The sequence below is a fragment of the Chaetodon auriga genome, chromosome 18 (genome assembly GCF_051107435.1).
Source record: "Chaetodon auriga isolate fChaAug3 chromosome 18, fChaAug3.hap1, whole genome shotgun sequence".
Lineage (NCBI taxonomy): Eukaryota > Metazoa > Chordata > Actinopteri > Chaetodontiformes > Chaetodontidae > Chaetodon > Chaetodon auriga.
This window is the reverse complement of record NC_135091.1, coordinates 3,889,275-3,907,637: the sequence shown is the minus strand read 5'-3', so window position 1 is coordinate 3,907,637 and position 18,363 is coordinate 3,889,275. Positions and strand designations below refer to the sequence as shown.

Below are 18,363 nucleotides of genomic sequence, written 5' to 3'. Positions count from 1 at the left end.
CTCTGGATGCCGCGAGGCTTCGACCCGCCGGATCAACGGAACCAAACAGAGCTGACGGTCGGATCGTCAGCACGAAACCTGGAGGAGAATCAGCCTGATGTGTGTCTTCAGCTGCACACTTAAAATAAAGGAGGACTCTGCCAGTTCAGCTTTGCACTTGATGCAGCAGAACCACACACTTTTCATCCTCTTCAAAACCTGACACCTACATTACCCACAATGCAACTCCACCTCTGACAGCTCGTTGGGGGGTGTTATTCTCATGGAGCCTGTAGCCTGCAGCAGAGCAGCTTCAGAGGTCTCAGCTCACTTCTTTCTACCTCCAACAGATTAGTTTCAGTTCTAAGCTTGTCGTCTTCAACTGATGCTGACTCCGGTGACATCACATGAGGACATTTGAGAGACTTCATGCACGACTCACATCATCAATATGCAGCTGCAGTTGAGGCTTTATAAAGTCAAACGTAGCTGTTTGTTGGGGGGCCAAAAAACAAAGCATGCAGTTGTGTAAAAGTGAACTTGATTCAGTCTTGATTCAAGCACATCAGCAAACTAAACATCCTCTTGTATCTTCCTCCTCGCACCCCCTGCTGTAGAGGAAGCACCACAGCCGCTGGCACACCGGTCACCATCCTGAGTCTCTTATTATCCTGCGTCTGCTCTGCATTACTACAGTACACAGTGGCAGCGCTGCCAGAGCTCCTCATGCAATTATCCTTCATCTGTCCTCCATTAGGCACCGAAGATTACTGTTTCTTTAGCATTACACCGTAGCAGCAAATCAATTCTTTGCAATGTAAATCCATCAAAACAATCAGCTAGCTTCCTCTCATGCAAATCTGACGGCTGAAATCTGAAGAATTGCTCTGGAGACTTGAACACAAACTGCAGCTGAGCATCAACAACACGAGTACGACCTTAGAGACGGCGTCACTTCTTCGTGGTTTGATTTGGACGATGTTGCTGCCTCAAACAGACGCTCCATCTGCTGCAGACAACTGACATATTTACCAAGTTTATCCTCTACTGTTGATTCTCAGGCAGAAATATTCGTCCAAAAGACCGAAAGTGTGACTGTGTCTCGAACAACACTTCAACATACACACAACATAAAATTACACTTTCTAACGTCGGGAGTGAGAACATATTTGGAAAGACCTTCTAAGGGCTGTTTGAAGGTAAACACTTGGTTTTAAGTGTTCGGTTAGAATTAGGTTTAGGTTAGGGTTTATACAGTCAGGGTCCCCATAAGGACAAGAGTACAAGAGTGTGTGTGTGTGTGTGTGTGTGTGTGTGGACCAATCAGGGAAAAACAACAGCAGGGAGGAAGTCCACTGATGCAAACAGACTGTACTGATAACCAAATGTGTGAAGGAGACTGTTTTCACAACAATCTGCTCGGATCACAGTTAAAACAACAGGATGATGGACGAACTGAGAGACTGAAGTATTAGAGGTACACCTTTGAAGTACTGCTCTTCCTCTACAGAGAAATACTGTACTTCCTCTTAGACTGAGCATCTTGATCTTCCTGTTTCTTGCCTCTCCTCTCCACCTGTTTACTGCTATAATAAAACAAACATACTTTATGTCTCTCTATTAAAGCAGCTTTCAGCGCAGCCATTTGAAAGGTGTTAATTCAACAGTGGCACCTTAATGGCTCGTCTCTCTCTGCCTCTCTGCGGCTATACATCACCTTCACCACTGCTAATCGGATCCAATATAAACATTTAGAGCTTCTTCGTCGCTGCTGGACCGCCAAGTCATGCAGAGAGACAGGAGAGTGAGACATTAGCACACACAGGGAGAGAGAGAGGATAGAAACTGTGTATTTCCTCCCAAACAGGAGGAATCATTAATAAGACGTAAGTGTGTAATGACTGGAGGATTACCGCTGGCAGCAACGCACACATTTACATTTAGATGGGTGGATGGTTTTGGCAGTGCGAGGGCGGCGGTTTGTCAGTCCATGAAGACATTTCCACCGTTAAGGAATTAATTTGCGATGTTAATATTTTATGGCTCTGACGGTATTGAGTTTCCTCCGCGGACCGCGATACATTTCAGCTCGTGTGTATTAATCGGATTGCAGCAAAAATCAAAGCCAAGTAAAATTGAATGAAATTGAATTTATTTAGAGAACGTGTGATGAAGCCTCAATTTATCAGCTGATTATGCTGATGAAATACAAATGAAGACCAGATCATTTGTTTATTAACTTATATTTATAAACGTGTCATCGCGAGGAAAAGCCAGTGGAAATGAGGTGAAGATATGAGGAGGAAAGGAAAATATTTGGGAACAAGGGAAGGTGACAGGATGGAAAAAGGAAAATATTGGACAGGAAATCAAATTAAACAAAAAGAGATGAAAAGCAAAAACGTGGGGGAAAATCTCAGAGAAGTAAAAGAAAGGAAATCATAAAGAACACACGAGGAAAACTCAAGTCCTCCAGATTAACATTTATTTAGCCGACGCTTTCATCCACTTACAATAAGTGCATTCCACCATGTGGATGAAACCCAAAAACTGCAAGAATCATGCCAATTTACCTGCTTTGGTAAATATTCTGCACTGCTACAATCAAACAACAAAACCTGTCTTTTCCTTCACCTTCTAAGACCGTGTGTGTCTTCTGCTGTGACACTAATGTGACAGGTTTTAATCTGACGCCTCTTTGGCTGAGGTTTGGTACAAAATGACCGACGTTGACTGTCGGTGCCTAAAAATGAGCAGCGGTCTCCTGTTTCTAGGTTTGTTGACACGTCTGTCCACCCGACCGCCACCCTGCTGCATTCTGTGGCTCCATAACAACTTCACACTACTTAAAGCTTCATTCGTGCTTCGGTGTTGAGGGATTAGGTCATACAGCAGCCGTGTCGCTAAACTCCGGCTGAGGTCGGCCTCTGCAGCTACATGTTGGGGCGATGGCAGCGACGGTGATCCCACATGGAGACACGATCATGGAACAGAGATCGAAGGCAACATGGAGGAAGCTGAAGACAGTCACAGTGAATGAGTGACAGCAGAGGACTCTTTCAGCGATGACACGAGGCAGAGAGTTCTAGGAATCAGGAACCAGACCATCTGGGGCCGAGGTCAGGGCGTGTGCAGCCACAGAGCCCACAGCAATTTATCTGGAGGTCGTCCCCGTTGTTCAGCCTCGACCACGACAGCCAATATTTCATCTAATTTTACAGCGTTGTGCAAACATTACACTTAATGTGAAATTACATTTCTAATGATAATTGCTGTGGACAAACCATCATTGTTTAATTGCAGCTCTCTTTTTTTTTCATTTTTATTTGGCTGCTGCAGTGTCTGCCACTTTGTGCTGCACAAACAAAATAAATCAGCAGCCACTGTTTATTTGCAAAACAATTTAGGGAATAGCCGGTGGTTTTGGCCATGTCGCTTTTGTCCAAACCGTTTAACCCATGCCTACATGACAAAAAGTGAGAGAAAAAGTCAGAAGTTGCAAATGTTGAAAATGAATGTATGTTTACTGGCACACAAACATTTCAGCTGTTTTCCACCAAAACAGGGAATCTGCAATACACTGTCCACTCGACAGGCTACAGCCTTATTCAGCTTTTTTAGAGTTATCCACTGAACTCACAGTCTTTCCTGAACCTTAACCAAAGTGGTATGGACAGGAGTCTGGACCCTGGATTCTGGTGTCCCACCACCGTGTCCACCATCCACTCGACCACCTCCCTGCAACTCCAATAAACGTGTTTCATTCAATCAAAGAATGGCTGTGTCTGAACATGATCCAGGACGTTTCACCACAACATAATCATGAGCAGGAGCGGCATTGCAGACTGTGTGGCCAAGCCAAGAGGGGGACATTACCTCACCCCACCCACGCCTTCAGTCTCTCTACGTTCACATACAGGCAGCAGCGGCGGTCGGGGTGGTCAGGAATTCAATCACTTACATTTTTTGATGGCTGCAGATGTTTTCCTCTCAGAAAGATTCAGGGAGCCTGAAGGTGACAACGCTGATGATACAAGGTGAAAGTAACCTGGATGTAACTCCAGCTACGATTGGCTAACCCATTAAACTCCAATGTATTAAACATTTTAGTGCCTCGTAGACAATCAGAACAATGAAGATCTGTTGATTTATTCAGTATACAATGAAAGAAACAAGCTCGTTAGCCTTCAACGACTGAAGAAAACACACTATGAAGTGTTTTTTTTTTGTATAAAAAGATGATGCAAAGCGAAACTAGGCCTGGTTGAAAATTACACGCCTTCATCTGAAAGCTGCACGCAGTTAATCTGCTAAATATTACACACTCACACACATTTGTTCTGCTCTATAGCACCAAAATCAGCCCTTTGACGTAGACGAAAATGAAACATCAAACTTCCACTTTGAAGCCTAAAAATGACATTTTCACAAAGTTTGACACAAGCCAGCATTTAGAAATGCTGCTGCCGCGTTCACGTGTGACATCAACGTACAGAATGAACACTGACATTTTCTTAGGCACCTGAACAAAGCAGAACTTAGAGCACATCTTTTACGTTCGGGGAAGACCAAAATATCAGGATGAAAAGCCTTCAGGTAGCTCATTTATACTGCGAGTGACTCGTGTGTGCAGACGTACGCAGTAACTGTACAAAACAACATCACCAGTGAGTCATTTGTGTGTTTGTGCTTCAGACGACTCAACAAACACTTCACTGAGTCTCAGTGTGTGTGTGTGTGTGTTTTCTTAGCGTGTGTGTGCATGGCTGTTTTGTCCAAAGTGCGAGGTGAGATCAGGTTGGGCTCAGGCTTCTGGGATGGCCTGCTGTTTTACAAGCTTCTGTGTGCGTGTGTGTGTCTGTGTGTGTGCGTGTCACACTTCCATTCGCTCGAGGTGATTCAGCCTCCAACGTTTCCTCACACCTAGAAAGTCCTGTGACACAACAGTTTCATACAAACAACATGTCGCCTTAATGACCGACATTCATTCAACGTGTGAAGCTCGTCAGCGGGCTCAGAGGCTGAAGCTAATGAGACTCTGTGCGTGCGTGTGTGTGTTTGCGTGTGTGTGTGGAGCTGCTAATTACTAGCTTTACTTCAACCTGGTGTGTGTGTTTGTGGATGTGTATTACTCACGTTGTGAGGACATATATCTGTTTACACATAGTGGGGACTCGCCTGCCTTACGGGGACAAAAGGTAAATCTCCTGAATGCAAATCATTAAATTTTAGGGTGAAGACTTAAAGTTAGGCTCAGGTTAAGGTTAGGGTAAGTCTCCAGGAAATGAATGTAAGTCTATGCAATGTCCCCAGAAGTGAGGGAAACCTGGCTGTGTGTTTCTTTCACTCTTATAATTACACAGAATTTTATGGAGGGCAGAAAATATATGTAACCAAATTAATATTTCAGGTATTAATTTTGAGGCACTTCCACAGTCGCAGTGAGTCACTGAGGGTTTGACATGTTAACAAACCAAAGCCAGACCCTTTTCTTAAACGTTTGCTCCTCAAAACGAGGTCGACTGAGCGAAAATGAACGGATGCATTTATTCAAGGCAGGCTGACTGAGCTCTTTTTTAATAACCGCCCTCCTCAACGTTAACCACAAGCTTGTACTGTTTGCCACCGCGCAGCTTGCTCAATGAGAGGGCTGCAACTCATCATCACAGGCCCAGTCATTAGCAATAAGCAATTCTTAACTAGTTAATTGTTTTGTTTAGAAACTGTCAAGTTAAATTGCTTAAAGAGTCAGAAATAAAATTAACTTACAGTGATATATAAGACAGTATTTATCGAAATCAATATCAAAATTCTCAAAGTATAAAATACTCAAAGACGGAAAGACGAACAGTGGAGCTTTGACGGGAGAATGATTCAACTTTATGCAATTACCTTCTAACACTGAAACAGAACCGCTGAGTTGAACCACTGGTCGTACAGCGTTTAAATGGAAGCATCAGAAAACAAACTGAAGCTGATTCAGGCTGAGCAGCAGCAACAGACTTCCTCTCAGTAACGCTCACATCTCATTCACTTCTCTTTGGCCAGATTTACTCAGCAAAGCCGTTGTTTGAACCCACAGTTTCCTCTCAAGTGCCTGCAACCCCGAACATCTTGCAACAGATTAATGTGTTGTTTTTCACTGCCCCAGAAAATATGCAACAGAGAATCGGCATCCCTGAAGAAACTCAGCAGTACTTCCATCCAGTTTTTAATATGCGTACGTGACTGATGAAAGTTTGGGAAGAGCCAGCTGCTGAAATGAAGACGTTTGATTCCCGCACAGAACATTAGAACCAGCACTCACTAGAACCTCGACATGTGGGTACTCGAACAACAACCCAAACTTCTGTTCGTTCGCCCCATCTGACAGACGGGAAACAAAAGGTCTTTGTTTGCCAGCTGACGTGGGAGACGCGAGGTAGGCTACGCCACAGTTCAGCAGCATTGTCGAGTTTTTGAACAAAGCAGCAATCGTTAAAAAATGACTGAAGGATGTATATTTATTCCTTCTAGGCAGACGTACAGGGAGAAAGCTCGGATGGTGCAGTGATAAGAAGTTCTTTAGCATCGGGGAGGATTCGTAGGTGACCTGGCTGATTGGGTTTTCAGCCGATCACCATACACTTATTATCGTATATTTTTCTCTTTTTGAGCGCATGAATACCTTGTTGACAGTCGTCATTACCAAGCTGCTGAGCTGCTAGATTAAATCAATATTGTGTTATCATGATCATCATCAGAGAAACATAAACATAAATACATGTTAATGGCAGCTGTCCATGCCTTTGTTTATGATGTAAAAACCAAAAATCAAGGTAATTAAACCCAAATCTGATCATTATAGTGCTTTGTTATATCAATGCCCAGTATTTTGAACACTAAAATAACAAACTCTGCACTCATGAGCATCTTGATGATGACAACACAAGTCTCTCCAATCTCAACCACCCATCCAAGTCAAGGTGTGCCCACCCCTCACCAAAACCACGGAGGATCACTGCAGCTTGCAGCCATCCTTCACCCCTGAACAGGAGAAGAGGGTCTAGGGAAAAGCTGCTTGGATGCTCTGCTTCACAATCATTCACTGTCCGCTGTGAAGTAAATCACTCTGCTACAAATAGAACTGTTAAACTGAGCACAGAAGCACAGAATGAGCAAAAGACAAGTTCAAAATAATATGAGTACAAAGTATTTGTACAAAGTTTGGATTTGCAGTTAGTCCGGCTTATGTTCTTTTACAGAAAATGACCCATTACACCCTGGAAAGTCCCTAATATCCACGTTATACACGAGCCTTTGAAGGATTTCCAATTCGTCCAAAGCAGGATTATATCAGCAAACATTGTAAGATGTTAACAGTAAGTATGAGCGCAAAGGCCAAAGCAGTCTCTACAGAGGACGGATCAAAGCTTCCTTGTGACCCTGAAATTAGGACGTGTGACAGATAAGTGCCAGGAAACATGAGCTGACTGTGAAAGGTAGGCAGGATTTTTCAAATGCTTCAACTCTGCTCTTTTACATCATATCTGATGGCAGGCGGCGATCAGCGCGGCGCTGGCATTTCAGCGTGGCTCGAGGAGTTTGGTGATACTTCGGCTGATATTCTTCAGCAGCACAGAGACGCTAAGAAAACCCCGTCAGTCCTCTTTTTCAGACACTAATCCTGTAGATTAGTTGGCTTCCATCAACCTGCCCTTCTCTCTTTTCACCTCTGTGTCCTTTCTAGCGTTTCTCTCACATTCTTGTACTTGCATTCCTCTTTCTCCTTCGGCCATTCGTTCTCTCTGCTGCTTTTTGCTTTCCTTCCTACCAACTCAACACAGTCTGATCCACATAAAACTGTGCACACTTGATTCTTCCAAATGAACTACAAACAGCCTCCTGTACTTGATGAAACGTAAGAGTGTCTCTGCGGTCAACGTCCGTCTGCGGGACAAAAGAAAACAGGTTCGTGCTTTGTGAAAAGTAAACCTGAAGGAGCTGGATGAGGTTCTTCAAATTACAAACAAGACAAAACATCAAAGGTTCTTTGAAGATCTTTACAAATTCAAACAACTTGTTTAGGAACTAAAAGTCAGATTTACTCAGATTACATGCTGGTGTCAGACTACATGATATCATCTGATCAAGGCCGAAAACATTAGTGTTTTAAAAAGAGAGTTTGAGACAGAGAAGTGCCGACTTTCACACCTCCACACACCTGGTTGGAAACCATGTGGGCGTCAATGTCAAAGTAAGTTCTAGAAAGTGACAAAAACTGTCGAATGCAGCCTAATTCAGACGCCAAGATGCGGCTGTTCAACGAAAAGGCTTTGTATGAAACATGCTGATCTGGACTAATGTGACGAAATGAGTATTTGGTGCAACAGTTGTTCACTTCATCCCATACAGTGAGTCAAAGTGGAAGACCAGCGGCATTACAATAAAAAATGACAATCATAATTATGCTTAACCTTAACGAGTAAAATTATGGAGAAATTCACCTCGTAACAAAGAAAATTAGTCCCATAATTCCCCCATTGTAAACATGTTTACTTCTGCTGTAAAGTTGGCGGTTTTAATATGGGGGTCTATGGGGACTGACTCTCTTTTGGAACCAGCCTCAAGTGGCCACTTGACGAACTGCAGTTTTGGTGCTTCAGCGTCATTTCTGAGGCCGCATGTATACATCACACATCTGTGTGTCTGTCAGTTTGTTATGGAGTTTTTCTGCCCCCTAGTGGCCATAAATCAATGAACGCAGCTTTAAAGTCGCCTCTCCTTTGATGTCCCAGCCCTGGAGGTTGCAGCTTGAATCAGTGATCGTCTCAAAAACAACTAATACTGTGTAGACTGACCTCAGCACTACAGGGCTTCAGCCGTTGACTCACTCTCACAGGTGTTTATACTCCTCCCTCTCCTCACCCTCTTGTCTTTCACTAGGAGATAATTGAGAGTGGCATCCGAGGGGGGAGGAGGTGAGAGGCAGAGATGACCGAAGAGGGGAGGAGAGGAATGATGAAGGAGAAGAGAAGAAGACTCGGCGGAGAGGACAAAGTCGTGCCTTGTTTGTGTTTAATGCGATGGTGTGTTGTGCGTTAATGTGCGCCTTCACGTTCATGCAACTAGTTTCAGATTGTGCTTTCATTCAGGATTCAGGGGAGAGAAGGTCACGCTTTGCAGCATGTTGATTAAAATGATTACCTGATGGTTTCTGAGGCAGAGGAAAGCACACAAACACAAAGCAGGAGCTGTTTGGAGACCTTGGCTGTGCTTTCTATCAGCCTCTTTTACAAAATGTGTGTGAAAGCAAAGGACAACTGCTTCATCTGCGTTTTAAGAGAGAAAAACAAGCTGTAGATCGGGTCAGAAAAATACTGCTCAGACAAAGGTTGCTGATCGTCGTCATTGGTTATGTTTGATTTTCAAATCAGGAATTAAAACATGAAATGATCTAATTGTTGTGAGCGATGCTGCTGCGCCTCCTTTTTGCACAACCTTGTTTGGATGTGATTTTCTCTCTAAACCAGTTTCTGCTGCCCACGTTCACCTAACGGCCTCCCTGTGGTGACAGCTGGGTTTGACCAATAGGCTCGGGCTTATGCTTATTTGCTCTCCTGCTGAGAGTTAGACGAGAAGATCGATACCACTCTCATGTCTTCTGGCTGAATATGAAGCTATAGAGTGAGCAGTCGCTTAGCTTAGCTTAGCTTAGCACAAACCCTGGACATGGGGGAAACAGCTAGCCTGGCTCTAATCCTAAACCCAGGTGAGGTAACTTTGTGGAATCTCTGCTGTTGCCTGGCACCTTCACAGTGATGACATCACTCTGCTGTGCGCCTTTTTAAGCAGGAAATGATTCGATCGATCAACGCACCAGCTGGACTGGAGGGTTATATTCATGATCAATATGCTTTTTCTGCATGTAAAATAGGAAAAAAAAGAGAAATGAACAGAGAAAATACAACAGACAAGAGAAAAACTTTACGTGGGTTACAAGTTAGAGGATGAGGAGGAGAAAAGAAGAAGAAGAAGAAAGTGAGGGAGGAGAAGAAAAGCTAAGGAGAAAAGAGAAACCAGAGGAGACAAACAAGGAGAAAACTGTCAGAGAAAACCAAGAAATGAGAAGAAGAGGAGAGATGACGGCTGATAAGATCGTCCTCGCCCACGTAATGTTATGAAATATGCATGGACGGGCCCCCCCCCCCCCCCCCTCCCAAGGAGGAATGACTTCGGGGTGAAGAGGACTGATCGAGCGCTGGTGACTGCTATGTGAATTAAATGTCACTTCATCATGGAAATGCGGTGCCGCAGATGTAATTTGAATCATTAACTGTTGACAAGAGTCTCGCACAATATCTCTCTGTGTCCATCCAAATCAGCTGCAGTCTCTCCCAAATTCACTCCGTGTGTCTGCATGAAAACCTGCAAAGTCCACCTCAGTCTCTCTGCGTGTCCCCGCTCAAGCCCCCCTTTCCACCTCTGCTGCCAGACGTCAAGATGAAGAACCAGAAAATGAGCCGTTTTCCTCACTTGTGACAGTGTTGTGTTTGTTTCGCACACTCGAACAGACGCTCGGTGTCTGTAATACTGTGTGTGTGTTCATTCAATCATAATTTCTCATTTATCCATGCAGGACGTGCGAATCTGTGTTTTCTGCGTCGCACTGATGCCTGAAAACCACACGTGGGAAACTGTTCAGCCTCCCAGTGAGATGCTCTGTGATCTGAATGCAATCCACATAATAAAGATTAATTAGTTTTGTTAAAGGCTCAACAACCTATGAAGTATAGCTGCTCAATAGCAGCAAAATAAATTACGACTAATCAGTGAACAACAGCAGCATCCACCTGTAGGGTGCGTGGGACAAATCGCCTCTCAAATCCTTCATATAATCACACCTGGAGAAGAGTTACGTTCAAAACCATGAATAAATCATTGAGTCGACAGGTAAGGCATTAATGAGCTTATTGTTCCACAGTGACATGTAGCAGGAAGGGAAATGTTAAACGTTGAAAAGCTGGAATTGCTCGTTTCTTTAATACAAACAGACGTTCACCATCTGCATCACTTTGCAGGTTAAAGTCAGTGCACATGTGCATATGAATTTTACTTTTCAACTGTTTATGCTAATATACATGATCAAGGGTTCCACTAGAGCCTCTTAGATCTTCATTAAAATCTCAAAAGGTGTGTTTTAATGGATGTTAGACAGCACAGACAGAAGCAGTATGGTCATATTTGTTCCAACAGTGTCAGACCTAACGCTAAAGCTAATGCTAGCACGTGTAAAAATGATTTTTAACCACCTGATAGCTTATTAGAGAGCTGCTAACGGCTGCTAGCGGTAGCTGACTTAGCTTTAGGTGAGCTTTTCTTATGGTTAAACCACGTTCTGACGTCCATTTCACGGCTAAATACGATTGCTAACACTTCAACCAAGCTAGCCACATGCTGTCTGACGTGAAGCATCATACTGCTTTAAGGAAACACGGGGCAGCAGACAGCTCACCTGGTGGAGCGTCACACACAGCTCAACACCGGATCACCAGCAGAGGGCGCACTGACGCCAGGTCATCAGTCCTCAAACAATAAAAACATGATATTCACTAATGCTGCAAGACTGTTGAACACTAAAGAAACACTCGGATTAAAGAAGCGTTTATCCAACAACGCCGACAACGACAACGAGAACGCACACACATAATCAGAAGACACACACGTCTGCAGGAATATTAATATGAAGAGACCAAATTCCTTCAGATGTCTGAGTGGAAAATACTCAAGTTACTAAGTTTCTGCAGTCAAACCTTATGTCTCTCTCTCTCTCTCTCTCTCTCTCTCACACTCACACTCACACACTCACACACACACAAACATTGACAGTTTCCTGATCTTGTGTTGTTCAAACCTGCAGGTTATCTATGGATCAACAACGCACACACACATACACACACGTTGTGTTCTTGTCACCAGAAACAGAGTGTACACCTCTAACCTCTGTGTGTGTGTGTGTGTGTGTGTGTGTGTGTGTGTGTGCTGTGGTTTCGTACTGCTGGGAACTTTACGAGTGTGTGTGAACCACTCGGTTTGGCCTGAGGCTGCTGGTCGGGTATGGAAAATACATTATCTCCCTCTCTCTCTGTCTCCCCCCCTCCCTCCCTCTCCTTCTCTCTCTGCCTTAATTCACATTAATGAGTGTTATTGGCTTGAAAGTGAAACCTTCAACAGCCAAAAATCGCTCCTCCGTCTGTCTCTTTTCTCGCTCCCTCGCTCCTTTCTCCACCCTCCATCTCTTATCACAGCACTCACTTTGATACACTATATGGCCAAAAGTATGCGGACACCAGTTAATGAACATGTTGCACAATCACATGTGGAGGGAACATGCAGGTGTCCACATACTTTTGACAGAGATGGAGTCAACCAGGTGATGATGAAGGTCCTCCAAGGATCATATATGAGGTTTGGGAGTCACAGTCATCCTATTCAGTCGTTGAACGAGCGACTGATCTGACGATCAACAGGTCGATTGAACAAACGAACGATCGAACAAATGAGCAAACTAAGGAATAAAGGATTAATCAAAGGAGCAGCTGATCAATGGAACAAACATAAGAACGATCAAAGAAACAAGTGAACGAAGAAAGAGGTGATTAAACAACAGTTTGAGCAACAAACTGTCAAAGAAATGACTGAATGAGCGTTTTATTGATCAATTGATGGAATGAAATGTCGTCGTGAGGCGAAATAAAGCCGGAGAGACTTTTAGTGGATTGATGAAAAGCTGCCAGAGGATTGAACTGGTGGGACGCTGTCGTCTTTCTGTCCCTGTGAGGACAGAGGGAGTCGCATGCTGCAGACTGTAAAGACCGACGTGACTTTATATTTGACCCGTCATTCACAAGTACAATACAACACACAACCGAGAAACGTTCTCCACGTCGCCCACAGCCGCTCGCAGGATTTCTGCATGTTTATATTTACAACGGCGTGACGACGGAAGTGAAGAAGCTTCAGCGTGACTTCAAAATAAAAGCACTTCACAACGATGAAAGAACAAACCAGATGGAAATAATGTCTGACTGCAGATTTCATGAAAGAGCCGTGACTTTTTCTGCAACATGACAAGCGGTTTTGCTAATGGAAGCACATGACATGAAGAAAACGAGGCGTGCTCGGGCACAGAGATGGAAAGTATGAGCAAAAAAAAAAAGAAAGAAAAAAAAGGACAGAAGTGGGATGAAGCGAAGAGGAAACAAGTGTATGGAAACATGGGAAGAAGAAAAGACACACATGAAAGATGGAAATCATATAAATCACTGCTGTCAGATGAAAACGCTGCATCTCTGCTGCTTTTCCAACGTATTCTGAAAAATACACAAAGAGCTTTTTAATACGTTTTAGGGATCTTTGCCAATGAATTTTTTATGAGGAAACTTCAATACGAAACTCCCTTAACTTTCTCTTAAGCTAAGAAATGCAACATTTTTTCCCAACAGCAGGAAAACACAAAACGGAAAACATGAATGACATGAAAAACAGAACATGAGCGAAGGCAAACACGGCGGGAAAATAAGACACTTCAGAACAGCAACAGCATTCAACATCAGAAACATCCCATAATGTGAAATCTGATTAAAGAGAGCACTTTTCTTTAAGGCCAATTAAACGTGACATTTTGTCATTAAGAGCAAAGCTGCCCTGTAAAATATTCAACTTTCTGCATTTCACAGTCGCAATGAAATCATTAAAATAATGATTACGGGCTCATAATGTGCCTTTAATGCCTCGCGGCCGCCGAATAGCGAAGAATACTCTCATTCAGTTTGAACTCAGTGTCTTCACATAATGAAACAGACTAAAACTATTATATCTAATTATCGGTAATGCGTCCACAGCTCTACTCCTCGTCCAGCTGAGGCCTGCAGAGGAGTTTATTATTTCATTAAGTCAGAAGATGATTTCAGATTTGTTGATTTGCTCTCACAGCTGTTGATTTAATAACATGAAGCTGTGATTGATTTCTGTGGTTTGTAGTTTGGTCTGACAGTGTGATGGTGATTAATGCTAGCTGGGTGTGTGCGTTGCATATTGTTTCCCGCCTTGTGCAACACCACAAACCGCCCGCTTCCACACACACACACACACACACACACACACACACACACACACACACACACACACACACACACACACACACACACACACACACACACACACCCCATCACAGCTACATGTTTAACCCTAAGCCAAACCACCATTAACTTAATACATCCACACTTTCTGTAAGTCGCACTCTGGCCTGTGCAGGAGGTGCTATTGCTCTCCAACACTGTAGGTGGCGCTGTGGATGAATCCACACATGCAGAACACGAGAGGCCACGTGTGACTTCTTTGTTGTAAAAGCAGAGATCAACAAGTCAACTCTTCCATCGTGCCTCCTTCAAGCGCAGTGTTCATCTGTATGCTCGCGGCGTCACTGTGCCTCTAAGTAAATTAGCTCGATTTAGCATTAAAATGCTAACGTAGCCTTAAAGTCTGCAGCATTCAAGCTTCTCAGCGAGAGTTTCTGGCCTGAGTGCAGTCGTGTGTGCATGAAGCAGGTGGCCGTGCCACATGGATTTTCAGTCCCTCTTGATTAAATCTCAGGTGATGTGAATCAAAAGTCTCTGCCTGAACATATCGACTCTTCTTTGTGGGTTTCACAGCTGTGAGAGCAACTTGTTTTTCTTCTCCTCTCCTGTCAGATTAGACGGTCAGTTAAACACATTAAATCCTTCTGACGCTTCCTGTTCGGATCTAAAGGGGAGAGACCACACGGTGGCCGAGCCGGGTTCCTACCGTGCCTGTGCAGAGACATCCACAGCAGGACGACTGGGACGACGTGATGGAGCCTCCACCTTCCTGCTCCTCCGCCGCCCGTGCAGGACTCCCTGCAGGAGCAGAGGGGGGAGGAAATCAGTCAGTGCAACACAGAACAACATGATCTTGTTGTGGTTTTCACACCAGCTATCAAGATGTTTGTCATATTCAGACAAGTGTGTGATTTAGCTTGTTTATGCTGCCTGCTGACACTGAAGTGCAGGACACACACTGATTTCTCAGCATGCAAACCGACAAGCAAGTCACCACCATGAACCTTCAGCTGTTTAATGTCTGCAAGGTTCCTGAATCGATCACCGCACAAAAAGTTAGAAAAATCATTTTCAGATAAATAAAAAACACATTGAAACAGCAGCAAGAGTCTCCAGCTGCTAGCAGCTGTGTGCGTGTGTGTGTGTGTGTGCGTGTGTGTGTGTGTGTTAACTCCCACTCGCCACAGTATAAACGAGTGACCAGGGATCACACCTTCAGGATGAAGCCCCCAGAGAGCCAATCAAATGGCTCCATCAGGAGATGATCATGTTGTTTTCATGGTTCAACCAAATAAACGTACCTTTAAAACAGATTCAAATCATGTCTCACCAAAGACGTCCTCACCAAAACAACCTGCTGCCTGACGAGAACACTGATGTTGGACGATTTGAGAGAGACCGTATCAATAAAGAGACAACGTTTTATTGCAGGTGTGTGACAAGACACGACTCCTCCACCAGCGTGACCTCCACCAGCGTGACCTCCACCAGCCTGACCTCCACCAGCCTGACCTCCACCAGCCTGACCTCCACCAGCGTGACCTCCACCAGCCTGACCTCCACCAGCCTGACCTCCACCAGCCCTGCTACATAAAGGACACGTCATGTGTGGGAGGACATAACTCACAGAATTGTCTGCAGACTTTTTCTCAGTGCATCCGTGTAGAAAATCCTGACAGTGACGACCATAAGAACACTTCAGCTTCTCTTGATATTTTTGGGTTTCGGTCAAACAAAAGTAAAGTGAGGACATCGCCTAATGACAACTTGTGAACTTCTCGAGGTTTCCAGGCATTTTAGAAACTAAACAATTTCTCAGTTAATCATAAAAAAATGATGCAGCACATGAATCAATAGCGACAGGAACTGTTTGCCACAGCCCTCAATCACACACGATGAACACTTCAGTTCAGCTGTAAATCCTTCCATGTTTCAGGGCAGGTCAGGCGAGGTCAGAGCAGCGTCACACTGTTCCTCATCTCCATATTTTAATTACACACACACACACACACACACACACACACACACACACACACCCTGAGCCCATACCATCACAGCTACATGTAAGCGTCCAGACTTCCTCAAGTCGCACTCTGGCCTGTGCAGGAGGTGTTATTGCTCTCCGACACTGTAGGCGGCGCTGTGGATGAATCCACACACGCAGAACATGAGAGGCCACAAGCAGCTGCAGGTCTCTGTTGCACAGCAGCAAACATGGCGGCTAATCTTCTCACTTTCCAGAACTTTTCTGTTGTGCCTCCTTCAAGCACAGCTCTGTTTGCTCATGACATCACTGTGTTTCCGTCCCCTCAGAGGACATCACACTGACTTTAACCCAAGTCTCCACCCTAAAATTTCATGATTTACGTTATGGAGAATTGTGTTTTGTCCCCACAACAGGTTTATATCCCCACAAGTAATACATATCTACACACAGATGGCATGAAAAGACTGACACCTGAACGCGACACTGGCTGACACCTGAGTTTCTCATCTGCTCGTCAGAGATGAAACCAAAAGCTGGAGGAAGTCCGTCATCTATAGATGGTGACGCTTCGGCCAAAAGCATCAAAAGTCGAACGCAAGAAGCTCATCTCAGACAGAAGAGGAAGCTGTGTGTCGGTGTGTTTGGTTTGTTTCTGCTCTTCTGTTTCTGTACACTCACACTGATTTACACATTAGCTTTTGAATGGAGAAGAATTAACAATGGAAAAATGTGGAATCTTTGACCTGAAAGTGGCACAATTTAAAGCTAATTGATATTAGTTTGAAATATCAGCTTCCCAGAAATACAAATATCTGCATGAGCCTTTGAAAACCAGAGTTGGTCCGACTTCTCCAGTGCCAGCAGGGACAAGCCCTGTATGTGTTTATTGTGCTTGGCTGATAAACTCGCTCGTATGGCAAAGAATAAAACAAATCTTGATTTATCTCAACACGTTGCTGCTTTTTCAGTGTGCTGTTACTCAGCACAGCTGTTGTCGTTTGTGTCCCGGGACTGAAAAGACCCGAAACCACCTCATTTTCACAGAAGACCCAGAAGGGGCTTTTCAAGGCTGACGCCCAGAAAACATGCAGCGTTTGGCAGCTCGGGGAGCTTAAAAGAGGAGTGTGTTGATGTGACAGTGCAGCTTATCGCACAACTCGTCTGATCTGGCAAGAAAAAGCTGGAGAGAGACGAGGGACAGCGTGTCCATCCTCAGAACTGGAGGCCTCGGCAGTCTACATGTCGAAGTATCCTCAGGCAACATCCTGAACCCCAAATTGAAGAGAAATACAGTCATTTACCATTAATGTGTTCATCACTTTCATGCTGAAGCTGGTAAAAATGGAGCTGAAGATCAATAAAGTTTAACATTAATGTATATTAAGAATAAAAATAGAAATGATTGTATTCAGCAGGACGACATCACGTCAAAATGTTCCAGAAAACAAAACTCGTCTTCCGATCTGATGCCACGATGCTTAAAGTTTGGTTTGGTTTAAGCGTGAAAACGACTTGATTACGGTTAGCGAGGCAGCCGTAGGTTCATCTAACGTCTCCTTTCTCTTTCTCTTTGCTCACTGTGGAGCCTCACAGGTCAAAGTTGAACAGCAGCAAAAATACCGCAGCTCACACAGATGCAGCGAACGCAGCCTTGAATTTGACCCGGGTTGATGAAAGCTGAATGAAAGCTGGAGGAAATGTTCAGCGTGTCAGGTGGGAGTCGGCTCACCTTCAGGCAAAACAACTGGAAGCACATTTGTTTGTCGGAGCTGCGGTTCTTTCTCTCCCTCTGACGCATTATTGACTGACGAAGGTCAGCTGTGTCTCCAAAGAGGAGCCTGGCAGACTGAGGGGTGATTGGCTCTTTGGCAGGAAGTGTGCAGGTGATTGGCTCTCCACGCTTGACATCAGCCGACATACGGAGCTGAGCTCACCTGCTGCTGACCCTGAAGGCCACACCGTTGATTCCTCACTGATTCACTTTCTAGTTCCCAGTGAAGAAGAAGCAGGTGCGTCTGGAGTTATTCAGTCACTGTATGATTCTGTTCTTGTGTTTTCACCTGTTGGATTTACACTTCAGCCAGTTTTTACATTTTATTTTCAATTAAGAAATAAACTTTCAGCTCAGTCAGAGGCAACATTATGCTTCAGAAACTGTTTCACAGATTTCTGCTGAACAGAAGATATCTGAGATGTGACAGGCAGAGCTTTTTTTTTTTGCACATTTCTTGCTGCCGCAGCATCCTGCTGTTTATTTATTTAATCTCGACTGTATGA

The 18,363-nt window shown here is 44.2% G+C and overlaps 1 protein-coding gene across 3 annotated transcripts in view; it reads right to left on the bottom strand.

The window, feature by feature from the left end:
* Positions 1 to 18,363, bottom strand: part of adgrg6 (adhesion G protein-coupled receptor G6) — an 87,055-nt gene that overhangs the window by 62,314 nt on the left and 6,378 nt on the right. For all 3 annotated transcript variants that reach the window (XM_076757154.1, XM_076757156.1, XM_076757155.1), the window contains exon 2: positions 14,806 to 14,897. In XM_076757154.1, the coding sequence (XP_076613269.1) occupies positions 14,806 to 14,897 (92 nt within the window). The remainder of the gene's footprint in view (positions 1 to 14,805; positions 14,898 to 18,363) is intronic.